Source organism: Magnolia sinica, chromosome 5, assembly GCF_029962835.1.
Source record: "Magnolia sinica isolate HGM2019 chromosome 5, MsV1, whole genome shotgun sequence".
NCBI classification, from domain to species: Eukaryota; Viridiplantae; Streptophyta; class Magnoliopsida; order Magnoliales; family Magnoliaceae; genus Magnolia; species Magnolia sinica.
This window is the reverse complement of record NC_080577.1, coordinates 93,213,136-93,239,281: the sequence shown is the minus strand read 5'-3', so window position 1 is coordinate 93,239,281 and position 26,146 is coordinate 93,213,136. Positions and strand designations below refer to the sequence as shown.

At 40.4% G+C, this 26,146-nt stretch overlaps 1 protein-coding gene across 1 annotated transcript in view; it reads left to right on the top strand.

Moving 5' to 3' along the window:
* Positions 1-496: 496 nt before the first annotated feature.
* LOC131246315 (ribonuclease J-like) overlaps positions 497-26,146 on the top strand; it is an 84,189-nt gene continuing 58,539 nt past the window's right edge. Inside the window, exons 1-8 of the mRNA XM_058246291.1 lie at positions 497-803; positions 13,571-13,799; positions 14,624-14,747; positions 18,607-18,663; positions 18,951-19,142; positions 19,389-19,466; positions 20,010-20,192; positions 20,333-20,413. Coding sequence (XP_058102274.1) covers positions 656-803; positions 13,571-13,799; positions 14,624-14,747; positions 18,607-18,663; positions 18,951-19,142; positions 19,389-19,466; positions 20,010-20,192; positions 20,333-20,413 — 1,092 coding nt within the window. The 5' untranslated portion in view covers positions 497-655. The remainder of the gene's footprint in view (positions 804-13,570; positions 13,800-14,623; positions 14,748-18,606; positions 18,664-18,950; positions 19,143-19,388; positions 19,467-20,009; positions 20,193-20,332; positions 20,414-26,146) is intronic.

Sequence of the window (26,146 nt, the reverse complement as noted above, 5' to 3'; positions counted from 1 at the left end):
ATAGATCATGAGGGGCCCAACAGAGCTCATGGCTGCAGGCAATCCGCATTCCAATCGGCTAAACTACATACACTCTGGGAATAGTTCACCACCGTCCAGTAAAGAGCTGTGATTCATCAACTCTACATGCGCCATTGATGTACAGCATCTGGACCATCAAAAGTGTGCATCGCATCGTGAATGGATCATATCTCTATACCGACAAATCAACCTCTACCAACCAATTAATGGCCAACAAATGGATGGTTAAAAGTAAAAATATTGTGTGGTCTAAATTCCAAAGTCGAAATCAGATGGTTATTGCTTTCTTATCATTGAAAATTTTGGATTATGATTCATCTTTCCAATCATTGCAGAAATTTGAACGGTCTGGATTGCATTACAACAATGTCATTGGGAGGGTTGAAGAGTCGTTACGAAATTTTAAATGGCAATAAACTAGCAACGGAATGTTTCGCCGAAAAATAAAAAGATAAGATACGGGTATATTTCCCAGTCCATGAGATAATAATAAAAAAAAACCCCTTCATTTCACGCTCCCAAACCTTTCATGGAAAATCTCCGATAGGAAGAGAGCAGATTGTAGGGTTTTTCTAGGGTTTCTCATCCAATCTCTCAATGCTACTTCTGTAGCTGATTCCACGAGTAGAAGAAAATGGCTTCCGTTAGCGCCCTTTCTCTCTGCCCTTGCAGCAAACTACCATCTCCTCGCAATAGCAATCTGAAGAAGCAGAGCAGAACATCATCATCATCATCATCTCCCATTTTCACATGCTCTCTTGGATCTTCTTCTACCGTTATAGGTAATACATGTATGTGTGTATATATGTTTGTATATATGTATGAGGAGTGGTCCTATGTAGTCGACTACAATGTGGGGCCTACAATGGTCTGTGTATGACATCCAACACGTGCAATAGGGTCTCCCAATGTGAAAAATGGGGACACGGATTAGCTACTGAACGCAACAGTAGAGAGTTTCACTACTGAAGTGACGTCATCACGTTCTGTGGGACCCACCATGGTGTATGTGTTGTATCCACACCGTTCATCCATTTGGAGAGATCATTTTATGGCACAAGCCAAAGAATGAAGTAGATCCAAAGCTCAAGTGGACCCCACTACAGAAAACAGTGGGACAATGACACCCACCACCGTTGAAACCTTCATAGGGCCCACCATGATGTTTATTTGACATCCAACCTGTTTATAAGTTAACAAAGACATGGAATAAGGGAAAACACAAATATCATCTTGATCGAAAACTCGTGGCCTGGAGACGTTTTTAAGGGTAGGCGTTCAATCCCCACTGTTTTCTGTGGTGATTTCCTCTTGAGCTTTGGATCTACCTTATTCTTTGTATCATTCCCTAAAATGATTTCTGCAAATGTATGGATGGTGTGGATACAAAACATACATCATGGTGGGGCCCACATAATGTAGTGACATCACTTCAGTAGCAAGTCTCGCTACTTCCAGGTTCAGTAGCTAATCCTTGTCCGAAAAATGGGTGACGCGGATTGCGTAATGTAGAACACATCACAAACGTCGGTACTGTGTATAAGCGGTAAAATTCTATCGGCCCTGCCGTGATGTATGTGTTTTATCCATGCCATCCATTCATTTTGCAAGATTACTTTAGGGCATGAGCCAAAAACTGAGGTAGATTCAAAGCTCAAGTGGACCACACCACAGGAAGCATGGGGATAATTACGCCCACCATTGAAACCTTCTCAGGGCCCACCATGATGTTTATTTGCCATCCAACCTGTTCATAAGGTCACATAGACATGGATGAAGAAAACACAAATATCAGCTTGATCCAAAAATTCAGTGGGCCCCAAGAAGTTTTAAATGGGAGGTGTTCAATACCCACTACTTACTGCGGCGTGGTTCACTTGAGCTTTGTATCTGCCTCATTTAATGCCCAAAAATGTTCTGGAAAAATGAATGGACAGCATGGATAAAACAAATACGTCATGGTGGGGCCCACAAGAGTTTTGCCACATATACACAACACTGACATCGAGCTGTGTTCTACACTACGCAATTCAATTCCGAAAATGGGATGCCCAAAGAATCAGGCCGATCGAATCATTAGGGTTGGTTCCATGTGAATTTGGAGGTTTTTGGGAGGTGTCCATTTTTTCTTATTGCGTTGCTAGCCTGATGATCAAGTTAGCCTGATTTTTGCGCGGGGTGATTTTCATCAGGAGGGGTGGTTGGACGGGTTGGATGTACACACACCACGGCCTTTCTCGTGTAGTTGACTACATGGGATAGTTCCCCTGTATGTATATATGTATGTCTGTAGGTAGGAAGGAGATCCGGTCCACTTGTAGTCATCCGACACGTGGCCTGTGTATGATGATCTGGACCCTTCATTTGTTACATGGTTAGTTCCCCTGTATGTATTTATGTATGTCTGTAGGTAGGAAGGAGATCCGGTCCACTTGTAGTCATCTGGCATGTGGCCTGCGTATGATGATCTGGACCCTTCATTTGTTACAAGGCTCCACAAATGGACCGTAGACCAAAAGTCATGATGGTTGGACAGTCATAAGTTCAAAATCATGGACTGGATTTTCATTTTTATTTTTATTTATTTGTATGACAATTTTAAATGCTTAGGGTTTTCCAATCACTGCATGTTTTGGTGTATGATCCATTTATTGTTGTCTCTAATGAATGAATGGCACGGATCATCATATGTCTATGCCATGTACAGTGTACACAGTATAAAACCTTGGAAAAGTGGCATGGATCTTATCCCATAGACATTTGCCATTTTTTATCAGTCTTTATTTTACTTTTTTCTATTTTCCTTTTCTTTTGGATCGGTGAGATTCAACTCAATTTTATTGTTTTGATGAGATCAGTGAAATATGATTCGTTTGATGTGCTTTTTGTTTTATTTTTTAATGTGTTTGTTAGATATTTGTCACTGGTGTGAGCTTGTGTTTGAAGATATATGGCCTTATTAGGTTGTGTTGGTACTTCTTCTTGCATGTCTCCGTACTTAAGTTCCCTTTACTTCGTAAATTTGTTTGTCTTAGGTTGTGGTTGGATGCACAGTTGAATTTAAAACTATTTGTCTTATAAGGTGGAAATAACCAAATCACCCCTTCCTTCAGTTTTCATATTAAGGATTTGCCACCTAATGGCAAATACATTGCTTGCAACTTGCAATGTATTCTGTATTGATCACCACTGTTACTGGTGCAACGATTGTTCCACCCCTTGTATTGGCCGTTTTTTTTTTTTGCCCAAAAAATATGAAAAACATCCAGAAAATCCCAAATAATATAAATATTTCATATATATATTGTTTTGAACATGTTTTTGGTGTTGTAACGGTCCACTCTTTGGTGAGAGTGTTGTATCGGGTTGTTTGATGAATTTACGAACCTGACATCTTGGGATTGACTGCAAAGCTTTTATATTTAATTTTCTAATCATCTAATATGATGCTAAATATATTATAATGATTATAATGCCAAAATATCTCACATTGAAAAATTTTAAGAAAAAATTGAAATTAAGTTCGAATGAATAATGTCGCTGATTTAGGGGGCCATTCGAATGCCCCTAGATAGCCCCAAAATTCATGTAATATATGGCATCCATTCCACTAATGTATATCTCTAAGCATTTGATATCGCTCCTCCAAGTAATTATAAGAAAAATATAAAATTAAATTTAGATGAATAGCGTCTCCGATTTGGGGGCGGCTCAAATTTCCCCAAATCGGCCATAAATTCATGTAAGCTATAACACCCATTCCTCTAATGCATATCTTTGACCAGTTGACATCATTCCCCCAAATAAATTTTAAGAAAAAAATGAAATTAAATTTGGATGAATAGTGTCACTGATTTGGGGGAAATTAAATTTGGATGAATAGTGTCACTGATTTGGGGGACCACTCAATGTCGCAAATTGGCCTCAAATTCAGGCAATCTATTGGCACTCATCCTACTAATGTAATTGGCCTTGGATCGACGAACATTTATTAGACGATGAAGAATGAAAAATATTATTTCAAAAAAACAAGTGTTCACCAAATGAATGGTTAAAGTCGTTCAAACAATTTGATTTTGGGATCGTGACTTGGCAACAATGGGTCCCATAATTAATTGGTTAATTTTAAGTTAATATATACCACATTTACAATTTTTTTAGGTTGTGGATTAGGTGAGGTTAGGGTAATAGCTTAATGGATGATGCCCTAACCATGGGCCCACCCCGATGTATATGTTGTATATCCATGCCATTCATGTTGTCCATTCGTTTTGCTAGCTCATTTTAGGGCAAGGTAAAAAAAAAAAAGCAGACGCAAATCTCAAGTGGACCACACCACCGGAGGTGAAGAAGAAGAAAAGAGGTGTGCATATTTTTCGTGCATAATGGCCGTTATGCCTTGTAACAGCCTTTACGGGGGCTATACTGGATTTGTGCTATGGAAATTCCAACCCCCACTATTTCATACCCGTATTGTGTGATGGTCATGGCTGTTACCATTACGTATCAGCTGTTATAGCCAAAACATAACCGTTTTGTTATACCTTGATTGATTGCACACTGGAGTGGAAAGGAATGGAACCGCGACTGGGAACTACTTTCTCATTTCGAGTCTTAGAAGTGTGATTAATTTGTCATTTTTTTTTCTTGATTAAATGGAATTTTGCAATTCAATTTACTTTTGTATCCAAAAAGAACTTAACTCTGCTTTTGTGTTTACATTTAGTTAGAGTATAATAACTAATGATGTGTTGGATACACTATTGAATTGAATTGCATATACAAGTTCAATGAAGTTAAAATTGCCATAACTGTGACGAACTTCTAAGTATGTTAATGCATGGACATTTTCACACTGGGCTCGAGTGGGGTGGCCTGTGGGATGCAGGGGACCACTAGGGGCGGGTGGCTTGTGTGAGGCGGAACCCATGTGATATGGGGCCCACGAGGGGGGTTTGGCCGAGGACCTAACCCTTGGGATCTGGGGCCTGGGCTATGAGATAAATGGATTGATTCACCACTATCCAACTTAAAAGCAATTTATCACAATTTGAGCCTAGCCCCTTAGTATGGATGCTGGCCATGAGGCGGGTGGTTCATGTGAGGCAGAATCCATGTGATGTGGGGCGCATGGGGGGGGGGGAGGGGGGGCGTGGTTTGGTTCAACCAAGGACCTAACCCATGGCATGTGGGGCCTAGGCTATGAGATAAAGGGGTTGATTTGCCACTATCCAACTTGAAAGCAATTTATTGCAATTTGAGCCTCGCCCCTTAGAATGGATGCTTACGAATGTAATTGCAATTTGGTAAGTGTCCACTCCTGAACTAGTTATTGCTCTAGCTATTACAATTTAGTTCAACGGGGCACCCAAGCGTAACCTGTTGCAACAAGCTGGAATCTACCTCTTAAAAAAAAAGAAACCTAGAATGTCTGATTTTCCCTTGATTTCACTTTGTTTAAAGTGAATAACTAGCATCCAGTTGCAGTTATGTTTATTTTAAGTTTGATGTGAAACCATGGTGTTCCGTAAACGCTGTTATGTAAAGGTAACAGTGGCAACCGTTACACGTTATGGGGTCGTAACGGCCGTAACAGCCATTATGGAAAAAAAAAAATGACCTGTAATTGCCGTTAACAGCACGTTATGTTTCCTATAAAGGCCATAACAGTCCCGTAATTGTCTGTTATGGGGCATATACGGGTTTTCCATACTTTTTAATCAACATTACAGGGGATATACGGGTTTTTCAGGATTTTTTTTCAATAAAAAAAGAGACCGTAACGGCCGTTACGGGGGCCGTAATAGCTGTTATGACCCGTATTGTAAAGGTAATAGTTGTGGCTATTATGACCACCATTACTGTTACAGAACACCTTGCGTGAAACAAAAGCAATTGCAATTATGTGAGAGATAGATGGAATATTTAGCAAGAAAAAAAGATCTCAATCAAAGTCAAATGTACATCCAAACACACCTTTATATGCTTGCCCATGTGCATGTGTTTGTTTGTGCATCATCATCATCTAAGCCTTGTCCCAATGATTTAGGGTCAACCACATGTATCCTCTTTTGCTACTCCACTATCACGGACCATATCCTCAGTTAAACCATAGGTCCCCAAGTCTTTTCTTATGACTCCCATCCTCACACCTTTCGACCTTCCTCTTGCCCTATTAGATCCTTCAACTTGAACCAAATCACTCCTAGTTGCAGTTCTTGAGCTCCATTGCACATGGCCAAACCATCCAAGTCTACTTTCCCTCGTCTTATACCCATTCGTGCTACTCTTAGGTTCCCTGAAATACATTCATTTCTAATTCTACCTTCCCTTGTCTTGTGGCTCTTGCCATCTATTCATCTCAACATCCACATTTCAGCTATGCTCATGCTATGAGCATGTTGTTCCTTGACCGTCGTTCCGTCCTATTAAATATGGGTAGCCTTATAGCTTTCTTATAAAGTTTCCCCTTTATTTTCATTGGTATGTTGTGATCGCATCGAACTCTAGAGGCACATTTCCGCTTCATCCACCTGGCTTTCATTCTATGAGCAACATCCTTCTTATTGCCAGTCTCAAGCCCAAATAAAGGAGGGTAGTGTCAACTTGATAACCGGCGTGAACCTTTCGCCACAACTTTTATCTTGAATACTGACGAAACAGGATTTGTGTAGCTGACTTCAATTAGTTGGGAATTGGGATAAGGCTTAGATGATGATGATGAACATCCTTTTCAATCTCTTGGTTCTCCTGCATTCAATGTTTTCAATAGCTTTGTAGTGTACACTACGTGGCATGTAAAAAAGGTACACTACAAGGCTCAAAGGGTTGTAGCGCCAAAAGCTACGTAGTGTGTAGTGTACGCTACACCATTCTTTGCTTAAAAACATCCTGAACGCTGTTAATTCAATCATTGATGTAAAATGGTGGTGACCCATCATTCTCACATGTGGCAATGATGTAGAGCTATCCAAACCATCCAAATGGTGGGTCCTATTGTGGATGGAGAATATAAATACTTGTTTCCATATCAAACAATCTTAACCATCTATAAATGGTCCTCTATGTGTATGGCTGAGGACGTATGAGATATTGTAAATGGTATTGAACTCATATTTAAATAAATGTCTTAAAACTAAAGGTTTTCAAAAGAGGGGTTGGTTTTCGAAAGAGGGCTTTCAAAAACCTTCCTAAACCCTAATACTCGACGCAAGCATCCCTTCTGCCCCCAAATCCAATTTTTTGATTCTCTCGACCCACAAAGGCGTTGAAGAGTAGATTTAGGCTGATCATTTGACCCTGCAAGAAGGTCTGTTTGCTGTATTTCCAAGAGCATTGGAGTAGAAACAATGGAAAAAAAAAGATTTCCCCCCTTTCACATCTGTACGGCTATAAGCTCAAATATTCAATTTCTTGATTGATTGAATCCTTCTTGAGCTTGATAGAGGTATGTTCTTGCCCCTCAATAACTATTAATGAATTCTTTTTCATTTCGGATGAAGGTTTATGGCTTGCTTTGGGTTTTTTTTTTTTTTTTTCGTTTTAGGAAGTTTGCTATGCAATGTTGTAGGATGCTGGTCGTGCAATTTTTCTTTTTATTTTTATTTTTAAGGGGGATGCTGTGGTGTGTATATGGCATGCATGCAACCATCCAACCATCACATGGGCCACCATGCTTCAATGGAGGTGTTTGGGTTGTGGTGCATTGTTTTCCAATTGAACTTGCTTTTACCTGAAAAAATGAAGAATTTTTAGGCATTTTTAATTTTGCATTTTTGTTTTTTACATTTATTTCTTACTATTTATTTCATTTTCTCGTATTTTTAATTAAAAAACAGCAGTATGGTGTAGCTTATGCTACACTTGATGTAGCTTACACTAGTAAGTAGTAACACTACCCACTATAAAGGGCTGAACACTACACAATACGCTATGCACTATTTAAAGCATTGCTTGGATTATTGACCTAAGATTGGAAAATGGTCATTTTAGGTACTTCTTGTTACTAAAATTGCATTATGCATACTCTGTTTTAGTTTGACTAATTGAAAAACCTTTAGGCTTTAAAGCATTCCTTGATAGTTCTAGCTTTGCGTTTACCCCCTCCTTTCATCAATCAAAACTATGTCATCTGCAAATGATATACACCACAGGATCTCTTCCTTGTAAATGCCTCGTTAACTTCTCCGTAACTGATGTAGAAAATACAGTCTTAATGTCGAACCTTATTGCAAGCTTACAACAATTGAGAACTCACTTGTCTCTCCTCTAGTGGTCCTTACATTTGTTATTGCTCCATCATAAATATCCTTAATCATGATAATATATCGTCTTGAAACTCCTTTCGACCTCATCTTATGTCTTCTCTAAGTTAATAAAGATCATGTGGAGATCCTTTCTCCTCTCCTTATATTTTTCCATCATTTTTCTAAGTAGGAAAATAACCTCAATGGTCAGTCTTCTTAGCATGAATCCATTCTGATTTTCTGATACATTTGTCTCATGCCTAATCTTTGCTTGACCAATCTCGCCCAAAGTTTCATAGTATGTCTTATAGGTTTAATCCCACTATAGTTAGTGCAACTTTATGTGTCTTCTTTATTATCAAAAGTAGGTACCACATTACTTTTCCTTCATTTCTCTGCCATTTTCTTCTACCATACAATCTTGTTGGACAACTCTATCAGCGAAAATAGACAATTTTTGAAGGACAAGATGAAAATTTTATTAAAAGGAACAAGCTAATTACAATAGAGGAAGGGTATCTCCAAGAGATTTGAGAGTAAATTCCATCTTGATCAATCCATGGGCTATATCATTTCCTTAGGATAATAAGTTAAGGAAACCAAGTGGCTTCCCCTCAATTCCTTAATTTCCCCTACCCATCTCACTGACCTCCATGGATAACGTTCTTAGAGGAAGCTTGTTTTATGACATTCATGGGGTTAATCCAATCCTTGTGGGTAGGCTATGCATTTGGCTAGGATATTTCATTCCCATCCATAGGGCTTTAACTTTGGCCTCACTGGAATCCCCAACCTCAATAGGATTGGGAAATGCGGAACGGTTGTTGAGTTGGCATCTTAATCATTCTCATGATCCCACTAATCTTGGTCGTGCTCATGTTCTCTTTGAAGTAGCCATTGAAGTTAAGCTTCCACTTGCCATGAGGCTTCTATGCCACTAGGGAGACAGGAGGTCTCCTCCCATCCTGAACAACCTCTAGCGAAAATCTATTTTATCTTATTTGATTTTTTATTTTTGTGTGATCTTGTGTGAAAACATTATAGTCAAAGGCATTTCGGGCGTATGCATAGGGTTACACATAGGCATTTTGGGTCATCTGTGCCTTACCTAGGTCCTAGGCGAGGCTCTATCTCCGGCGTGTGCCTAGCGCATGATGCCTAGATGCAGGAGTGTCATCTACATAATATTGTGATGCAATCATTTCCTTAAAAAAATGGTATTGTTGGTATGTACTATGTCGATGCCCATTAAGGGTGGAGAGGTGTCTTATAAACCCCCTTGGAGATTATTTTACCCATCTTTGTTTTTAGATCAAAGCTTTGATTTACAAAATATATCCTCCTTAATTTCTTGGAGTTCTTATGAACTCATGGTATCTTCTTCTTAATTTTGTTTCTTCTATTCGTGTTTTACGCAATACATTGGACTTCTTAGAAGCACTTTGAGTTTCCATCTGTGCCATATGAGAGAAGAAAAATTGTGGATTTTAGGGGAATTGGAAGATTTAGATTAGAGGATTTGAGGATATTGAAGATTTGGATTTTTAGGGTTGGAATATTTAGGGATTTTAACAAAACTATGGGTTGGGGAAATTAGGAAATTTACGGTTAAGATTTGAATAATTGGAACATTATGGTTTATAATTGAAAAAATTAGGAAAAAATGATGTCTTAAAAAAAGGAGGAAAAATTGGGAATATGGGGGTTTGAGCTAAGGGGAATAGGGAACTTCGTGAAATTACGGCTTCTAGGTTTGGGAAATTGGGATGAATTTCTAGGGTTTTGTGTATTCATTGGAATCTTTGAGTAGATGCTTTGGAATTGGTGTCTTACTATCCTCTGTTTATAATATGTAATAACTTTACAATTAGTTTTATTTTATTGTGTTAAAATTAGAGCTAAAAATATTAAATAAAATCAATACATCTGCGTATACATATCATCATCATCATTTAAGCCTTATCCCAATTAATTGGGGTCGGCTATATATAACATATAAAATATTAAAATAGATTTGAAAAAGGCCCTCCTAGAATCTCTAGTTGTGCACCTAGGCGCACCTAGGCGTTCCAGGGGCAGTTGCTCCTACAGTGTGCATAGCGCATTTAACTACACCAGTTTTTTGTGCTGATGATAGGAATATCTAGTGCAAATTGGAGAAGAAATGGTAGATATGAATGCTAGGTTGACTAATAAAATGATTACATTATGCATAAATATGTTTGAGTGGAAAGAATATATCTTTTATCAAAAAAGTCTAAAGAAGGGGATATCCCCATAATGTAATCTAAGCGACTTACATTTTGGGGTATCTATGTGTTGGGCACGATTCTCCACCCAACTATTTTTGGAATCTTGTTAGGTCTCCTTTTCCAACTTTGAATCTCACCCCTTCTGGAAAAGTTTCCCCACCTCTTTTGATGTGTCATTAATTACACAAATAGCTTTGTTACAGTCAAGCTCCTTCCATTCCTGACTTTGGAATACCACCTCTTTCCTTATATTTATTAGCTACACCAATCCTCCAAAACTCATTGTGATCATTGCTGAACTGCCATCAATGCTTAGATGACGAGGCCAATTTTTGTTGTTGATTCTTATGATATTGATACCCCTCTTTTTGGATTTTTGAATGCCATTATAAGATGGAATTTAAGGTAATTTTTATAACCTTACCAATGGAATTCTGATGGGCATTTTCAAGTTTCTTATTTAAAGTTGGAACTGTAAAGAGCGAGAGTACGTCAGAAGATCGATGAGTATAGATTTGATAAGAGTGATTCAGCCCCACCCCCAAAGATAAGAGTGATTTGGCCCCGCCCCCAAGTGAAGGATAAACCTTTTCTTCATCGTACTGATCTCTGTTCAAATCTTTTCATGATTGGCTCCCAAGTGGATAGAGTAAGGATTTGCTCCAAGTGGGAGCCATAAATACATACATACATACATACATATATATATATATTTATGGTACAGGCTTATTTGCACCCAAGAACTGTAACCATTTTCTCAACCACATTCGTTCGGTCTCAATGCTAACAATAATTCTCTCAGTGAGGTTAATTCAGAGGCCAAATACTATGTCAAAACATTGGAGGATGTCTTTAATAATAAAGGCTTGAGAAGGACCAATGTTGAAAAGATGATCGCGTTGTCCTTGAACTGGGGATGTAAGATGACTATCTGAGAAGTATAAATCGGAAAGTGATCCCCATGCCTTAATATCTGTCTAGTTTGTAAAGAATCCAGCAGCAGACTCATTATATAGGATGGAGAGATGGGCCAACAAGAGGCATCCTTATATCCATTTCCACCATTTACTTCCGAAATTCATTCCTCTTAAACCATACAATGAAATCCCCATCCTTCTGCTTCTTTCCCTCAAATTGACAAATTCATTTGCAAGAAGGATTCTGTCTAATATTTGATGATAATTAATGAAAGCCCTTGGAAGTCAAGACATCACGTGTTTGAATTATCTCTGATATTATCAAAATATCTCCGATATTATCTTCATCTCCAGCTCAGCTTTACCGATAAAACTGGTAGCGATACCAAGAACGCTGGTAGTATCAGAAATTCCAGGTATTAGCAATGTATTGCTAAGTATCGCCAACGTATCAATATCGCTAATACAATTGCCAATAGTTTCAACTATGTAACTTTTAGGTGTCGCTTGTATTGCTAATGCATCAATATCGCCAATGTATCGCCAATATTTTTGACCATGTAAATTCTAGGTAATGCTTGTATAATAAGTGTATCGACAATATTTCAATAATATCGCCAACGTATTGATATCATCAAAATTTTGTTTATTAGAAATTTTTTTATTTCAATTTTTTTCATGGGCACATGGTTATATGTAGTGTTCAATTTGTCATTGATAATATTGATAATCTCTCGATCTTATCGATATCGCAACATGCGCGATATTAAGACCATAATCTTTCGTTTCCTTTCCAATTGTTGATGATTTCTTGGTGAAATATCATGTGTTGTTGATATTTTGCAATATCGATGGATATTTGGATAGAAGGTTGGATGGTTAAATAGGCCAGATGGGATGGTTGGTCTGATTTCTTATAACAACACATCTTTTAAGGACCCATTAAATGGAAACTTGTTATGTATGCATTCTTTTTGCATTTTTTAAATAAAAATTTTCTAAATATACAAATACGTACATTTTAACATCTCCTGAAGTTTCATTGAAAATCCCAGCATTTTCCCCATATTTTCTCGCATTTCCGGTTATCGGCGATATTATCTGCGATATTGATATTGTTTCCATATCCCTGGCCAGCGAAACTTGTAACGATACCGATACTTAGAACACTCCACATAGCTAACCCATTATCTCTTCAAGGTGGTTGGCAAGTCTGAGATATTGTATAGGCTGCCCACCAGGGCAAAGGCCTTGTCTCTTTGTAGGAACCACACAACTTCTTTCATCTATTCTTCTAAGAAATTGAGCCTGAGTCATAACTCCTTTTTCTGTGTTTTCAGTAAAGGAAACACCCTTCAGGAGTGAGCTGACTAATGATTCTATGGTCTCGAGCCTTCAAAAAAAAAAAAAGAAGCAACAATGTGATTTCGAAGATTCATTCTGTCCTCCAAAGTTCTGTCAGCAACCTACAATCTCGAATTGCAATGTGTCTTCTAGTGTGTCCAGCCATGAAAATATGTTGTGTTTCTAGGTTGAGAATGGTATGGAGTTCTTCTATTAACATTGTGTTCTGTTTCCTTAACTCTTCCAGTATGGGTTCTCTTTCTTCCTGGAAATCGATTTCTGTGATTTCACCCAAACTTCTGTTTTCTTGTCTTCAAGCCCGCTGAATGTTGTATGATTTCCTTCTTTGATTTTTCACTTGATAGAAGAGATCCTCTTCCAAAACCTGAAGGCTGCCTAACCATGTGCATGGTTGGCATCAAGATTGGCACGAGGTTGCATTTTCTGGAAGCTTTTCTGTGTAGGTTTCACACTATTCTGGCATCCTGATGTCCTTACCATATATTTGTTGGTAAGGCTTGTTTCAAGCTTTCTATGTTGAACACCTTTCTCAGAACTGTTATCTTGTCGTTGGCCTTATTCCACATGGAAATTGTAGTTCTTTTGTGGCTGCTTTGTCAAAATCGTAATTGTTTACTTGTATATTTTCTGTGGATAAATTCATACTGCTACAGTTATGTTTTTTCTTTGATTGCTTCTCTTGTAAAGCAAGGTGTGCTCCTTTTCTATTATAGTATTCAATACATTGTTATGCATTCTGTATTATTATTTTGATTGCTTCTTCTAATAGGTACTCGGGGATCTACACTTCCCCGTAAGAAATCTAGAAGAATGGAAGGAGCTGGAAAAAGCATAGAAGATTCAATTCAGCGGAAAATGGAACAGTTTTATGTAGGATCCGATGGTCCACCACTTCGTGTGCTTCCCATAGGTGGACTGGGTGAAATTGGGATGAATTGCATGCTTGTAGGGAACTATGATCGCTATATTTTGATTGATGCGGGTATCATGTTTCCAGAGTAAGTTCTCAAAAATCACTGCTGCAGTTCTGTATTCTGAAAAGACCTTATTTAGTTTCCGCTGTTGCATTTCTTAGAGACTTGGAGATTGTTTACAACTTTATCTTACTATATTCTGTCGGCAAAGAATATTCATTCCAACTGTGGAGACTATATTTTATATTCAACGTGAGCATGAAAAACTAATGAATTTGACAAAACCTTAGGTAAAGGTGTTGCCAGGTTGTCCGTTAATACTGGGGATGTTTCCCCTAATTTGATGTATTCTTTTCTTTTTAGCGAAGTTTGTGCTATTGATAAAAAGAAGAATCCCTTTTCACTATCCTCTTTAACCAATATTCTAGATTCCTTTTAGACCTGGTCCTCTTTTGAATTATCAATGCAAGGATCTAGTTTCATTAATTAATTATGCAAAATTGAAACTCTCATATTACTTCTGTTAGAGTTGTTCTTGCATTGCTGATACTCGCAGGTAGAATATTTCTGTTTATAGTAGTTCCTGATGACAGTGTCTATCAAAACCTGATACTCCTTATGAGACTAGTGACATTTCAAATAGATTTGAAGAAATGGGTTTCTAGATCTTCAATTTTTATTGGATGGTCCCCTTGCTTTATCTCCCTCTCTTTTAGTGAAAATATTTTTTTAATCAGAAAGTAAAACCATCAGATCTGATGCTAAAAGTGTTATGCATAGTTTTGCATTCTTGATCCCGTTGGATTTTAAAGATTTCTCTGATGCTTGTATATCAGCTATGATGGGTTTCCAGATCTTCAATTTTTATTGGATAGTCCCCTTGGTTGATTCTATTGCTTGTATATCAGCTATGATGAGCTTGGTGTCCAGAAAATTATACCTGACACAACATTTATCAAAAGATGGAGCCATAAAATTGAGGCAGTTGTTATAACGCATGGCCACGAAGATCACATTGGTGCATTGCCTTGGGTAAAGTTTTCATTCCACTTCTGGTACCTGCACACCTGCTTTGATGTTTATTCTTGTAATTTTGTAAGATTGCAAATTTTGGGTTGGTAGTTGTTCTTATCGATGAAAGGAAAAAAGAATAGTAATTGCTATTTTCACAGTTTACATTCCTTGCCCAATGCTCAGCTGTGCACCAGTTCTTGTGAGAACTTTTTTAGAGCGCATCACATGTGTGATGTGATCCCAAAATCTGAACGGTCCACATGATGCAACACCCCATGAATCCCCCAAGGCCCAACTTTTACCTTGATCCATAACTTTGGTGGGCCATGGCAAAAGAAAACAGTTTCCTCCCTTGATTTGCATCTCTCTTTGCTATGGCCCTCCAGAGTTTTGGATGAGGGTGAAAATTGGTTGTTGGGGGTTTCATGTGGTGCCGCATCACATGGACCGTTCGGATTTTAGGCCCATGACACGTGTGCAAAGGTGTGCACGTGTGTGCGTGAGCATGCCTGTACACACACACATATAGAGTCATGCTCACCTGTGCACGTGTGCACCTTTGCACATGTGTCATGGGCGTCTAATTCGAACGGTCCATGTTATGCGGAATCCCGTGAAACCTTAAGGGACAAATTTTCAGCCTGATCTAAAATTCTGGTGGGCCATAGCAAAGAGAAATGCAAATCAAGTGATGAAACTGTTTTCATTTTTCATGACCCACTAAAGTTTTGTATCAAAGTAAAAATTGGGCCCTAGGGGTTTCATGAGGTTCTGCTTTACGTGGACCGTTCAGATTTTGGAGTCACATCATGTATGATGACTTCTCAAAAATGTTCGCACGAGTTCTGTGTGAATTGGTGCGCAGCTGCGCATTCGGCTATATATATATATATATATTCAAGGAAGTATCTAGGCCTCTTCCATTATTATTTTTTGAGAGGTAATGCAAATTTATTAGAAACTGTTAAAAAAGCTAAAAGGAATAGAAAACAACAAAAAGAAAAGGAAAGTTGAAAGCCCTAAAAGCGCTGCAATGATACAAGGGTCCAAATCCTTCGCACCGAAGCCTACTCGATGACTGAAGATATAGCCTTGTGAAAGATACAAGTCACCTCTTCAGACTTGTTCTCAAAGCACCTCCTATTTCCCTCATCCCAAATAGCCTATAGGGTAGCCATTGCCGCCAAGTGCCAAACCGCTTTACCTTCTTTACCCACCTCTCCCTCATCCTAAGAAGCTAAAAGGGAAGGAATTGAGGTCAGCAACACCCACTCAACATTCAGAGTTGCAAGGAAGGACTCTCAAATCCTCCTCGCAAAAGGGCAATGTATGAACAACTGATCTAAGGACTTCGCATCCCTCATGCAAATGAGGCAAATGTTTGGGAGCATTATACCTCTCTTTTGAAGATTGTCAAATGTGAGCACCCTATTCCTACCCGCCAACCACACAAAGGCCGCTACTTTTGAAGGAGCTCCATACTTCCAAAACCGAAAGTTGAAGTTGACAAGAGAAGCGAGAGCAGATATAATGCAGGGGCATTTTCACATTGGGCTTGAGTGGGGTAGCCTGTGGGATGCAGGGACACACTCGAGGTGCGCGGCCTGTGTGAGGCGGGCCCCACCCGTGTGAGACCGGTGGCTCATGTGAGGTGGTACCCATGTGATGTGGGGCCCACTAGGGGGGTTTGGCCGAGTTCCTAACCCATGCGATGTGGGGCCTAGGCTATAAGATAAGGGATTGATTCGCCATGCTCTATCAGTTTAAGCTTTTAGAGCAAGTGGTTAATTATCCTACATCAAGATAACTTTCTGTAAAAAGATCAAACCGTATGGCAACCGTTCTTGTGACCTCTCCAATATAGTGAGTCCTTTGGAACATCAAGTGCTAGGAGTTTGAGCCTATCCATCCAGTCCTCTACGACGAGGGGTCCACACAACTCCTTCGGATGAAGAAAAACAATTGGCTATGATGACGTTCTTATCTGGTGCTAACGCTGCTAAGGATGGGACTCGAGATTCGTTTCCCACTGCATAAGAGACTTCGTCTTTAAATATAGGGTCTATTGAGAGAATAGCTTTCTAAGGACTCGAAACTTTGTAGAGTGAGGAGGAATCTTTAATACACCACTAACGTAGGGGCATTTTTTACATCGGGCTCAAGTGGGGTAGCCTGTGGGATGCAGGGACACACTCGGGCTGGGCGGCCAATGTAAGGCGGGTGACTCGTGTGAGGTGGTACCCATGTGATGTGGGGCCCACGAGGGGGGTTCAGCCGAGGTCCTAACCCATGCGATGTGGGGCCTGGGCTATGAGATAAAGGGATTAATTTGCCATGCTCTATCAGTTCAAGCTTTTAGTGCAAGTGGTTAATTGTCTTGCATCAAATTGGTATCAGAGCTATTCGAGACTCCTCATCGGGGGTGGTTAATTTAGGGGCATTTTTCACATCGGGCTCGAGTGGGGTAGCTTGTGGGATGCAGGGACACGCTTGAGGTGGGCAGCTCGTGTGAGGAGGGTAGCTCGTGTGAGGCGGTACTCATGTGATGTGGGGCCCACGAGGGGGGTTCGGTCGAGGTCCTAACCCATTCGATGTGGGGCTTGGGCTATGAGATAAAGGGATTAATTCGCCATGCTCTATCAATTCGAGTTTTTAGAGTAAGTGGTTAATTGTCCTGCATCAACCACCCTTCAGGACCTGTGTGATATTTACTAGCTAGGACGTCTCTCTATAGACTATGGTCTTTTGTAGCAAACCTCGATTACCACTTGCCCAGTAATGCATTTTTCATGATATCTAACACCCTCCGTTATTGTCGGAGCATATCAAGTTTCTTTTTGCTTGTTGGTCCATGTTTACTGAAGATCTTAAGAGGGTGAAAATGGCTAATCCTTGAAGATGTTGGAGTTTAGTCATTCGGGGGGGATAGTCTATAAAGCTAGTTTATTGTCTCCCTCCTGGGTGGTGGAAGCTAGAATGTTAGAGGTGGTTCCGTAGAGTATCATGTAAATTCTGCAATTGCCGGGGTGATCCACGACTGCCAAGAGGAGATTAAGTTGATGTTCTTGGTCCCAGTAGGGTTTGGCTATGCAATTTTTTTGCCAAGCTCCTTGCAATTTAGGTGGGGTGTCACTTTATTGAAAACTTTCTCAATCCTCTTAATGTTGAAGATGAATCTAGAAATGCAATTGCTTGGGCCTCTGGTAATTGTCTGGCCCCTAAGAAGTGGGCTTTTGTTGTAATCAATGTTTTAAAATGATTGTGCTTTTAAGGATCGAGTTCAATCATCTTGCGAGAAATGCTAACTGTACACTGATGCTCTTGCAGAGGAAGGTCCCTCAAAATTGTTTCTGTTAGGTCCCTATATCCATAACCTTAATGGAGGGTTATAAATCTTGTTTCTTGCAATATTTTTTTTTTGTTGATCGATAAAAAATATTTTGTCATCAATCAGAATAAAAGAGCAAACGTTTTTGTTATACAAGTGTCCACCATTTGCCAAATCAATGGCAGGTTCCTGCTAGAACTTTCTTTTGCTTTATCTTTTGCATACAATGCATTTTCTGAAATTCAGTCCTCTCCTTTTCTCTCTTGCTTTCCCAAGCTTCTTTTTTGTGGTTCTGCATTTGAAGTTTTTGCTGTTGGGCTTCTGAAAGATGTTGGTATCATGAAACAGCGTTTGACATTGGCATCCTTGCCTTGTTAGTACACCAACGAAAAGACAAGTTTGAGCATATTTAGTCTAACCACACGATTTCTTTTATTTGTATGATGAAAATTTTGGGTATTTTGAGTATTGGAAATTACTCTTCTGTGGACTTTTGAGCTTTTTCTTATTATTTTGGTATTGTGACTAATGACTGTGCCATCTGAGCAGGTTATCCCCGCTTTGGATTCCCACACTCCAATATTTGCCTCATCCTTCACAATGGAGGTATGTCTTGATAACAGCATTAGAGATTCTAAACAGTTTATTTTCTATTTCCTATGATGTTTTTGAGCGTGAATCATTGTCCATGGTTGGCTAGGTGTGGTTGGTGCCCTTGGGGCCCTTTGGTTCCTGTTATGCTTATTATTCAGTTTTTAAGCGTGCCATCCAACCTATTGTATGACATTTATAGACCTCACAGTGGTCTTGACAAATTGATTTTGTAATTTTGGCTATATTAGCTCATTTTGGCATAGAAGGATGACACTTCCACTCTGTTTTTTCTTCAACAGCTTATAAAAAAGCGCTTGAAGGAGTTCGGGATTTTTGTTCCATCTAGGCTCAAGCTTTTTAAGATTAGGAAAAAGTTTCTTGCTGGGCCATTTGAGGTAGAGCCTATCAGGGTTACCCATTCTATTCCTGATTGCTGTGGACTGGTCCTTCGCTGCAGTGATGGCACAATCCTTCATACTGGGGACTGGAAGGTAAGTGATCCTTATAATCCATTCCATTTTTGGTTTAAATTATAGTTGCATGAAGTGGCAACAAATTCAGGTGCAAGAGTTGGGAATTCTCTTTCAAAATTTAAACAAGCATAAATAGGTAGGAAGTGGGGGCGAGAGTGAGAGTCCGAAGCTGGGATTTGATGCGAGAGTGACACCAAGTTAGAAGGATCCTGAAACTAAGGTTTAAATTCTGCTAACTGTGTGGAGAACCTCACTGTTTTACAGATAGATGAGTCACCATTGGATGGGAAAGTGTTTGATCGTGAAGCCTTAGAGGAACTCTCAAAAGAAGGTGTTACTTTAGTAAGTATCTCGGATCTGTGCATCATATATACCTTTGTTGGTAGAAACTAGAGTGTGAATTATTCTGTTTAGTAATGATGTGGTGCTCCTTTTGTAGTTCTAGCACATAGTACTATGGGGCAGACTTACAAATACGAAATATTGTGTTGATGATGATATGTTATGAGTACTTAGATGGAATCCAATCGAGAATTACCCCTTTTTATCAGTGTACTACTTCAGAGTTCCCTTGAACTTTTGTAATTTTTATCATGTCTGATTTTGTGGGATTTAAGTACTTATTCCAAACTTATTCTAAGGTTTACACCTTGCAATCTTAAGGGTGGTTTGCCTTTTGCTGATGCACTACATTGCAAGTTCCAATTTGAAGGCTGGAGACATTAATCCTAAGCATACAAATGTTAATCCTTGGCCTACATGGCACTGGGACATGCAGGATTAAGCATACTCTTAGTTATGACTTATGAAACATTTTATCTTTGTTTAATCTGACTTTCTTGTGATTCTATGAACATGTCCTTAATTAGTAGTTGTTTTTCTCAGATGATGAGTGACTCGACAAATGTGCTATCACTCGGAAGATCTATTAGTGAGACTGTTGTAGCAGGTGCATTGTTGCGACATATTTCAGCTGCTAAAGGGAGAGTAATAACCACACAGTTTGCATCTAACATACACCGTCTTGGAAGCGTGAAAGCTGCAGCAGATTTAACTGGTAGAAAGTTGGTATGTTCCTAACAGGTTTTCCTCAAGTTATTTAATGGCTATCCAAATTTGTGTAGATGGTACTATTCATCTTTAGAAGTTTTAACTCGACCAAAGTTCCTTATCGATTTGACAATATTAGTATTTTCATCACGTGACAGGTATTTGTTGGCATGTCACTAAGGACATACTTGGATGCTGCTTGGAAGGATGGAAAAGCACCGATCGACCCATCAACATTGGTAACCCTTTAACATTAGTGTATGACTTTACACCTTTTTCTTGTTAACAACATGGGCTTTTTGATTATTGGTAGGGGAGAGAAGGAAAAGCATGTTAATTGCTTGCAACACATGGTTAGACAGAATTTTGTTATCAAATTTGGTCTTTTATCTTTGTTTCATGACGATAAATGAAAAGGAGTAGCGATGAGAGTGAGAGATGATATGAGAGCGAGACTAAGATCGAGAATGAGAGGAAGACTAAGAGTTAGTTCTGGTAGGTGACCGAGTGGAGGTAGAGTTGGGAGAGAGAGGTTAGGGAGCAGAGAAGTTAGGGCATATGGGGATGGGAAATTGAGGATGAAGAGAGGCATATCACTAATGATAGGGGGTGCATATAGGTTTAAGGGCAGAGGAGGGAGAAGGTGAACCAGTGGCTCCGAAGCAAGCTTGTTCTTATTGTGTGGTGTTGCAAGGAAGTCAGAGGATCAGTGTACTGAGGCAAAAGATTGTACGAAGGGAGGGGAAGATAAGGTTGGAGAGGTGGTGCAATGGGTTTGGAGGGAGGAGGCCTGTGTAGGCATAGTGAAGAATGTTCATCCCCTGGTTCTTGAGAAGGCACCACTGTTGTTCTAGTGGTGCTTGGTGGCCACTGCTAAAGCTGGTGTGTCGTTGGAGCAGTTGAGCTACTGGCTTGTGTAATGCGACATGGTGGAGTCCAATCGGGTCCTCAGTCACTTTAGTGAGTTGACGATCCTGATTTCGCGCCACCCATATGCCGAGGTCAGTAGGATTATCTTGGCTGGTAATCTCTTTAGAGGAAGATTTGCATTGACCATTTGCTGGTGGGGGGAGTGGTCCATCTTGGGTTGGGAGATTGTCTGGATTCAGTTGCCGGGTCCAATGATTGTAGTATCAAGAATATTAGCCGATATTATTGCTATTGCACAATACCAATATGATCCTAGGCTTTAGTTTGGCAACTTCCAAGTATTGGTTTATATATTGAAATGTATCACATGTATTGCAATGTATCGGCGATACCTTAAGTGCATCAGTCCACTCTGCGAAAATATTGGAAAATTGCCAAATATCCCAAAAATCTGTTTTTTCCTGATTTTTTTTTTCTTTCATTACATTCCTGAGGAAATTTAGAGCACTCCTTTTCGGTTGTTTTGGAAAGGAAAGGGGATTTAGTGGCAGAAATCAAGATCGGAGAGCATGCAACACTGGAACCAAATTGGTGAGTTTTTGTAAAATTTACCAACCTTTTCTTGTTTAAATTCCTTAAAATCAACAAAATGGAGTTTGTAATTCATGATTTTGCATGTTTTGCATGTTCAATCGAAGGTTTTGTCCTTAGATTTTTGAATTTGGGAAAAATGGGGAAATCCAAAATTTCCTCCATTTCACCCATTTAACTTGCAATTAGAGGTTGAAAAAAAATCACATCAGAGTGCTTGGAGGCCAATCTACAAATTGACAAAATTTTTTAAAATTAAAAAATATCCTTAGCTAAAAAATATTGAAAATTAATTAAAAATAACTTTATTTGAAAACAATGACTAGATGTATGTATGTGCCCCAAACTTGGGGATCAGGCTCACTAAATTCCCGGCCGACGAATCCGGTGCCAACAACCTCCATAGTACCTCAATCTCTGCTCCTAGCTTTCATATGCCAGGTTCCGATCCTGGGATCCCACAAGGAGGATTTCATGGTGAATTTTCTTTTTTTGTAGATGAGTATAACCACAAATGTATTAAAACTAAAAACATAATCACATATCAGCTATATAATTTGTTTGAGTACAATGCTGGAAAGGAAAATACAAAATGTAGTAAAAGTCCAAAGATCAATCACACGCTTCAGGTTTAACGTTGCTGATGCGCCCTAGCATAACCTGTAGCATAAACAGATGTGCATAAGCCTCTTGCGAAGCTCAGTAGAGTGCTTGCATGTGTACGCAATGCATATGACAAGTATATAGATATCAGAGTAAGCGAAAGAGATGAAGGGCTAAGTTGCCAAGTCCATGAATGCTATCATCTATACCGAGGCTATGCAATGCAAGGGCCTACATGGCCGAGCATCTTATGCTAGAGATGCAACGCAAGCATGTCAATCCTCAACTAATCTACATATCATAACGGTTCTCATCTGGAACATCACCGAGGTCTTATACACAAGCATTGGTTTGCAGTGCACAAGCATTGCAATAATAAGAGACCTCACTACTTGCCTCGTCAGTGGTAACACTACTACCCACTCGGCTCACCAGTATTGAGCCCATTTTTGAGCTGGTCAGACTAGACGTCAATCACCTCTACACCTCTAGGCAGGTGAGGTCGTACCCCTTTGCAACCGACCCCAACACAATAGGAGATGCAACCTATTAGTATTTGGGACTTGTGTGCTCATGAATCCAGTCGGTCTAGATGCTGGAGCATCTTACTGGTACCACAGGGTTTATGGACTTTCACCCAAGGACATCCATAGTACCCAAGTGTTGTAACAGAATTTCCGGTGTCCATAAGCTCATCCGCTAGTCATATCAAGGTTACGGGACTACATCTCTGGTGTTGCTAGGGAGTAGATACAATCGTGACATACATGATGCATAATGCATGAGTCATACTATCCAAGTCATGCAACAAACCCGCGCGTACCATGCGATCATGCGGGGCGACCTTATCTCGTATGGGTCCCCTAAGTGTCTCAAGCCAAAATGTGTATGCTATGATCAATCATCATCCATAGCCAGGCATACATATGATGCGTATGAACAAATGAATGGGCATGGTATCCGTACACTAAGCGTATTATCATTGTTGACCTATCAGGCTTAGTACACGAGCATGTTATCAAACATATCAGCTTTAAATGGCCCAATATATATAGAGTGGGACCCAAACGACGGGCCCCATTAGCAAAGAAAAGGTCTTTCTGGCGTGGCCCACATTAGACTAGCATTGGCCCCACACCTTAGGCCTTCACACAGGGTGGAGGGCCACGACGGGCCCCAACGAATACACTAGTGGGGCCCACATGTTGGATGGCATGTGTAGGCCCCACTATCCAACGTGGGGCCCACCTGGCTAAGGATTTGTCTTGCTTTGGGTCCATGCTATCAAATAGATGGGCAATATGAATATACAATAAATGCTTCAAGGTGGGCTCCACAATGGCCCATTGGATAAATGGCGTGGATAAGACACATACAACATGGTGGCCCCTACCAGGGACGACCTGGATATACAAATAAACATGGTGGGGTCCATAGTGGGCCCTACAGACAAGTTGGATGTCAAATAAACATTATAGCAGGGCCTTGAAAGTTTACAATCGTAGGCACTTTCACCACTATTTCCTAGGTGTGGTCTACCTAAAACTAGGCCCCGCATATCCCTTGGTCTGCCAAGATGATTGGCCATAATCAAATACATCAAGGTGGGACCCCATGACCCCAGGTGGCTGGAAAATAAACATTTCGATGGGCCTAAGGAAGGTTTCAACGGTCGTCACTCAATATCAACTGTTTCCGTTCGTGTGGCCCATCTGAATTTCAGATCAACCTCAATTTTGAGCTCATGGCCTAAAATTATATGGCAAAGCGGATGAATGACATGGATAAAACAGATACATCATGGTGGGTCCCATAGAGGGGCCACCCGCAGGGCAGCGTGGTCCCCTGGGGACCCCAAGGTTTTGAATCACACTGATATTTGTGTTTTTACCTTTTGACATGTCACACAGACCTATGCCACATGTTGGATGGCAAATAAACAACATGGTGGCTGTATGAAGGTTTCAATAATGGGTGTTACTACCCTCACTGTTTCTTGTGGTGTGGTCCACCTGAGATCTGGATCTTCTACATTTTTGGGCCCTAGCCCTACAATGATTTGGCGAAATAAATCGACGGTGTGGATTAAACATATGCACCACAGTGGGTGATGCAGGACAATTAACCACTTGCTCTAAAAGCTCGAATTGATAGAGCATGGCGAATCAATTCCCTTATCTGATGAAGGTCCTAACCCCCCTTCGTGGGCCTTACTTCACATGGGTTCCGCTTCACACCGCCTCACACGAGCCGCCCACCCCGAGTGTGTCCCTGCATCCCACAGGCCACTCCACTCAAGCTCGGTGTGAAAATGCCCTTGCATTAATCGCCCCCGGTGAGGAGTCTCGAACACGAGACCTCCCGCTCTGATACCAATTTGATACATGACAATTAACCACTTGCTCTAAAAGCTTAAATTGATAGATCATGGCAAATCAATCCCTTTATCTCTTAGCCAAGGGCCTACATCGCATGGGTTAGGACCTCGGCTGAACCCCCTCGTGGGCCCCACTTCACATGGGTTCCACTTCACACGAGCCACCTGCTTCACATGGGTGGGGCTCGCCTTACATGGGCCGCCCACCCCTGAGCGTGCCCCTGCATTCCACAGGCCACCCCACTCGAGCCTGATGTGAAAATGCCCTTGCATTAATGGGCCCCACGAGTGGGCCACTTGTCACGCCCCAAACTCGGGAACCGGGCTCACGGAATTCTCGGCCGCCGAATCCGGTGTCGGTATCCTCCATAGTACTCCATTCTCGAATCCTAGCTTGCATAGCCAAGTTCTGATCCTGGGATCCCACAAAGGATTTTCAGGGTGATTTTTTTTTTTTTTTTTGTAAATGAGCAGAACCCCAAGTGTACCCAAGTCACAAAACATCATTACCACATATCTACTAATAATAATATTTGAGTACAGTGCTGAAAGGAAAATACATGATATAACAATATTCCAAATGATCGGGCACATGCTCTTGCCTCAATGTTACTACGGTCTAGCATAACCTGCACGTAACGAACGTGTAAGCTTACCACGAAGCTTAGAGAGTGCGTGCGTGTGTGCGCAATGCATGTGCCAAGCATACAAATGTCAGAGTAAGCGGAAATGATGGAGGGCTAAACTGACAAGTCCATAAATGATGTTAACCATATCAAAGCTATGCAATGCAAGGCTTACGTGGCCGAATGTCATATGCTAGAGATGCAACACAAACATGCTGATCCTCAACTAGTCCACATATCAGAATAGTTCTTCGTTGGAAATATCACCGGGGTTTAGTACACTCCAACATTGGCTGTCGCCCCATCACGCACATGATCAAATGAGTGGAAGAGACCTCACTATTTGCCTCGTTATTGGTATGCCAATGCCTACCCGACTCGTCGACAATGGACCCTTTTACGAGCTGATCAAACTCAACCTAGCTTACAACCCCCAATCCTCGGGAGGATAAGGTCACACCCCTTTTCAACCGACCACGACATAGTGAGAGACGCGGCCTATCGGTATGATGGGGACATCACGTGCATACGCGCACTCACGCCCCCCCTCTACGCACGTACGCTAGGAGGGCCCCATCGTCAATTTGGATCGATGACGACGCCTAGGGAGAGCCTCCTACCTAGAAGACAAAGTTTTGATTCAAAAGAGTGGGCCCGTTAATTAAGAAAAGCCTATCATGGGATCTCATGATCGTGGCCCACTAGTCAGATTAATTTCATATTTTAGGTTTTGCTTATTAATGTTATTTAGAACATCATGGACGCTTTAGATTTCTTTGATTAGTTTTTATTTTGGTTTACTTCATCGCCAAGTAATAGGTTGCGCATATGGCGCGAGTTTTGGGGTATAGGGTTTTCTTATAAATAGGCACCCCTTGTAGCTTTTTTTTAATTGATTGAAGATT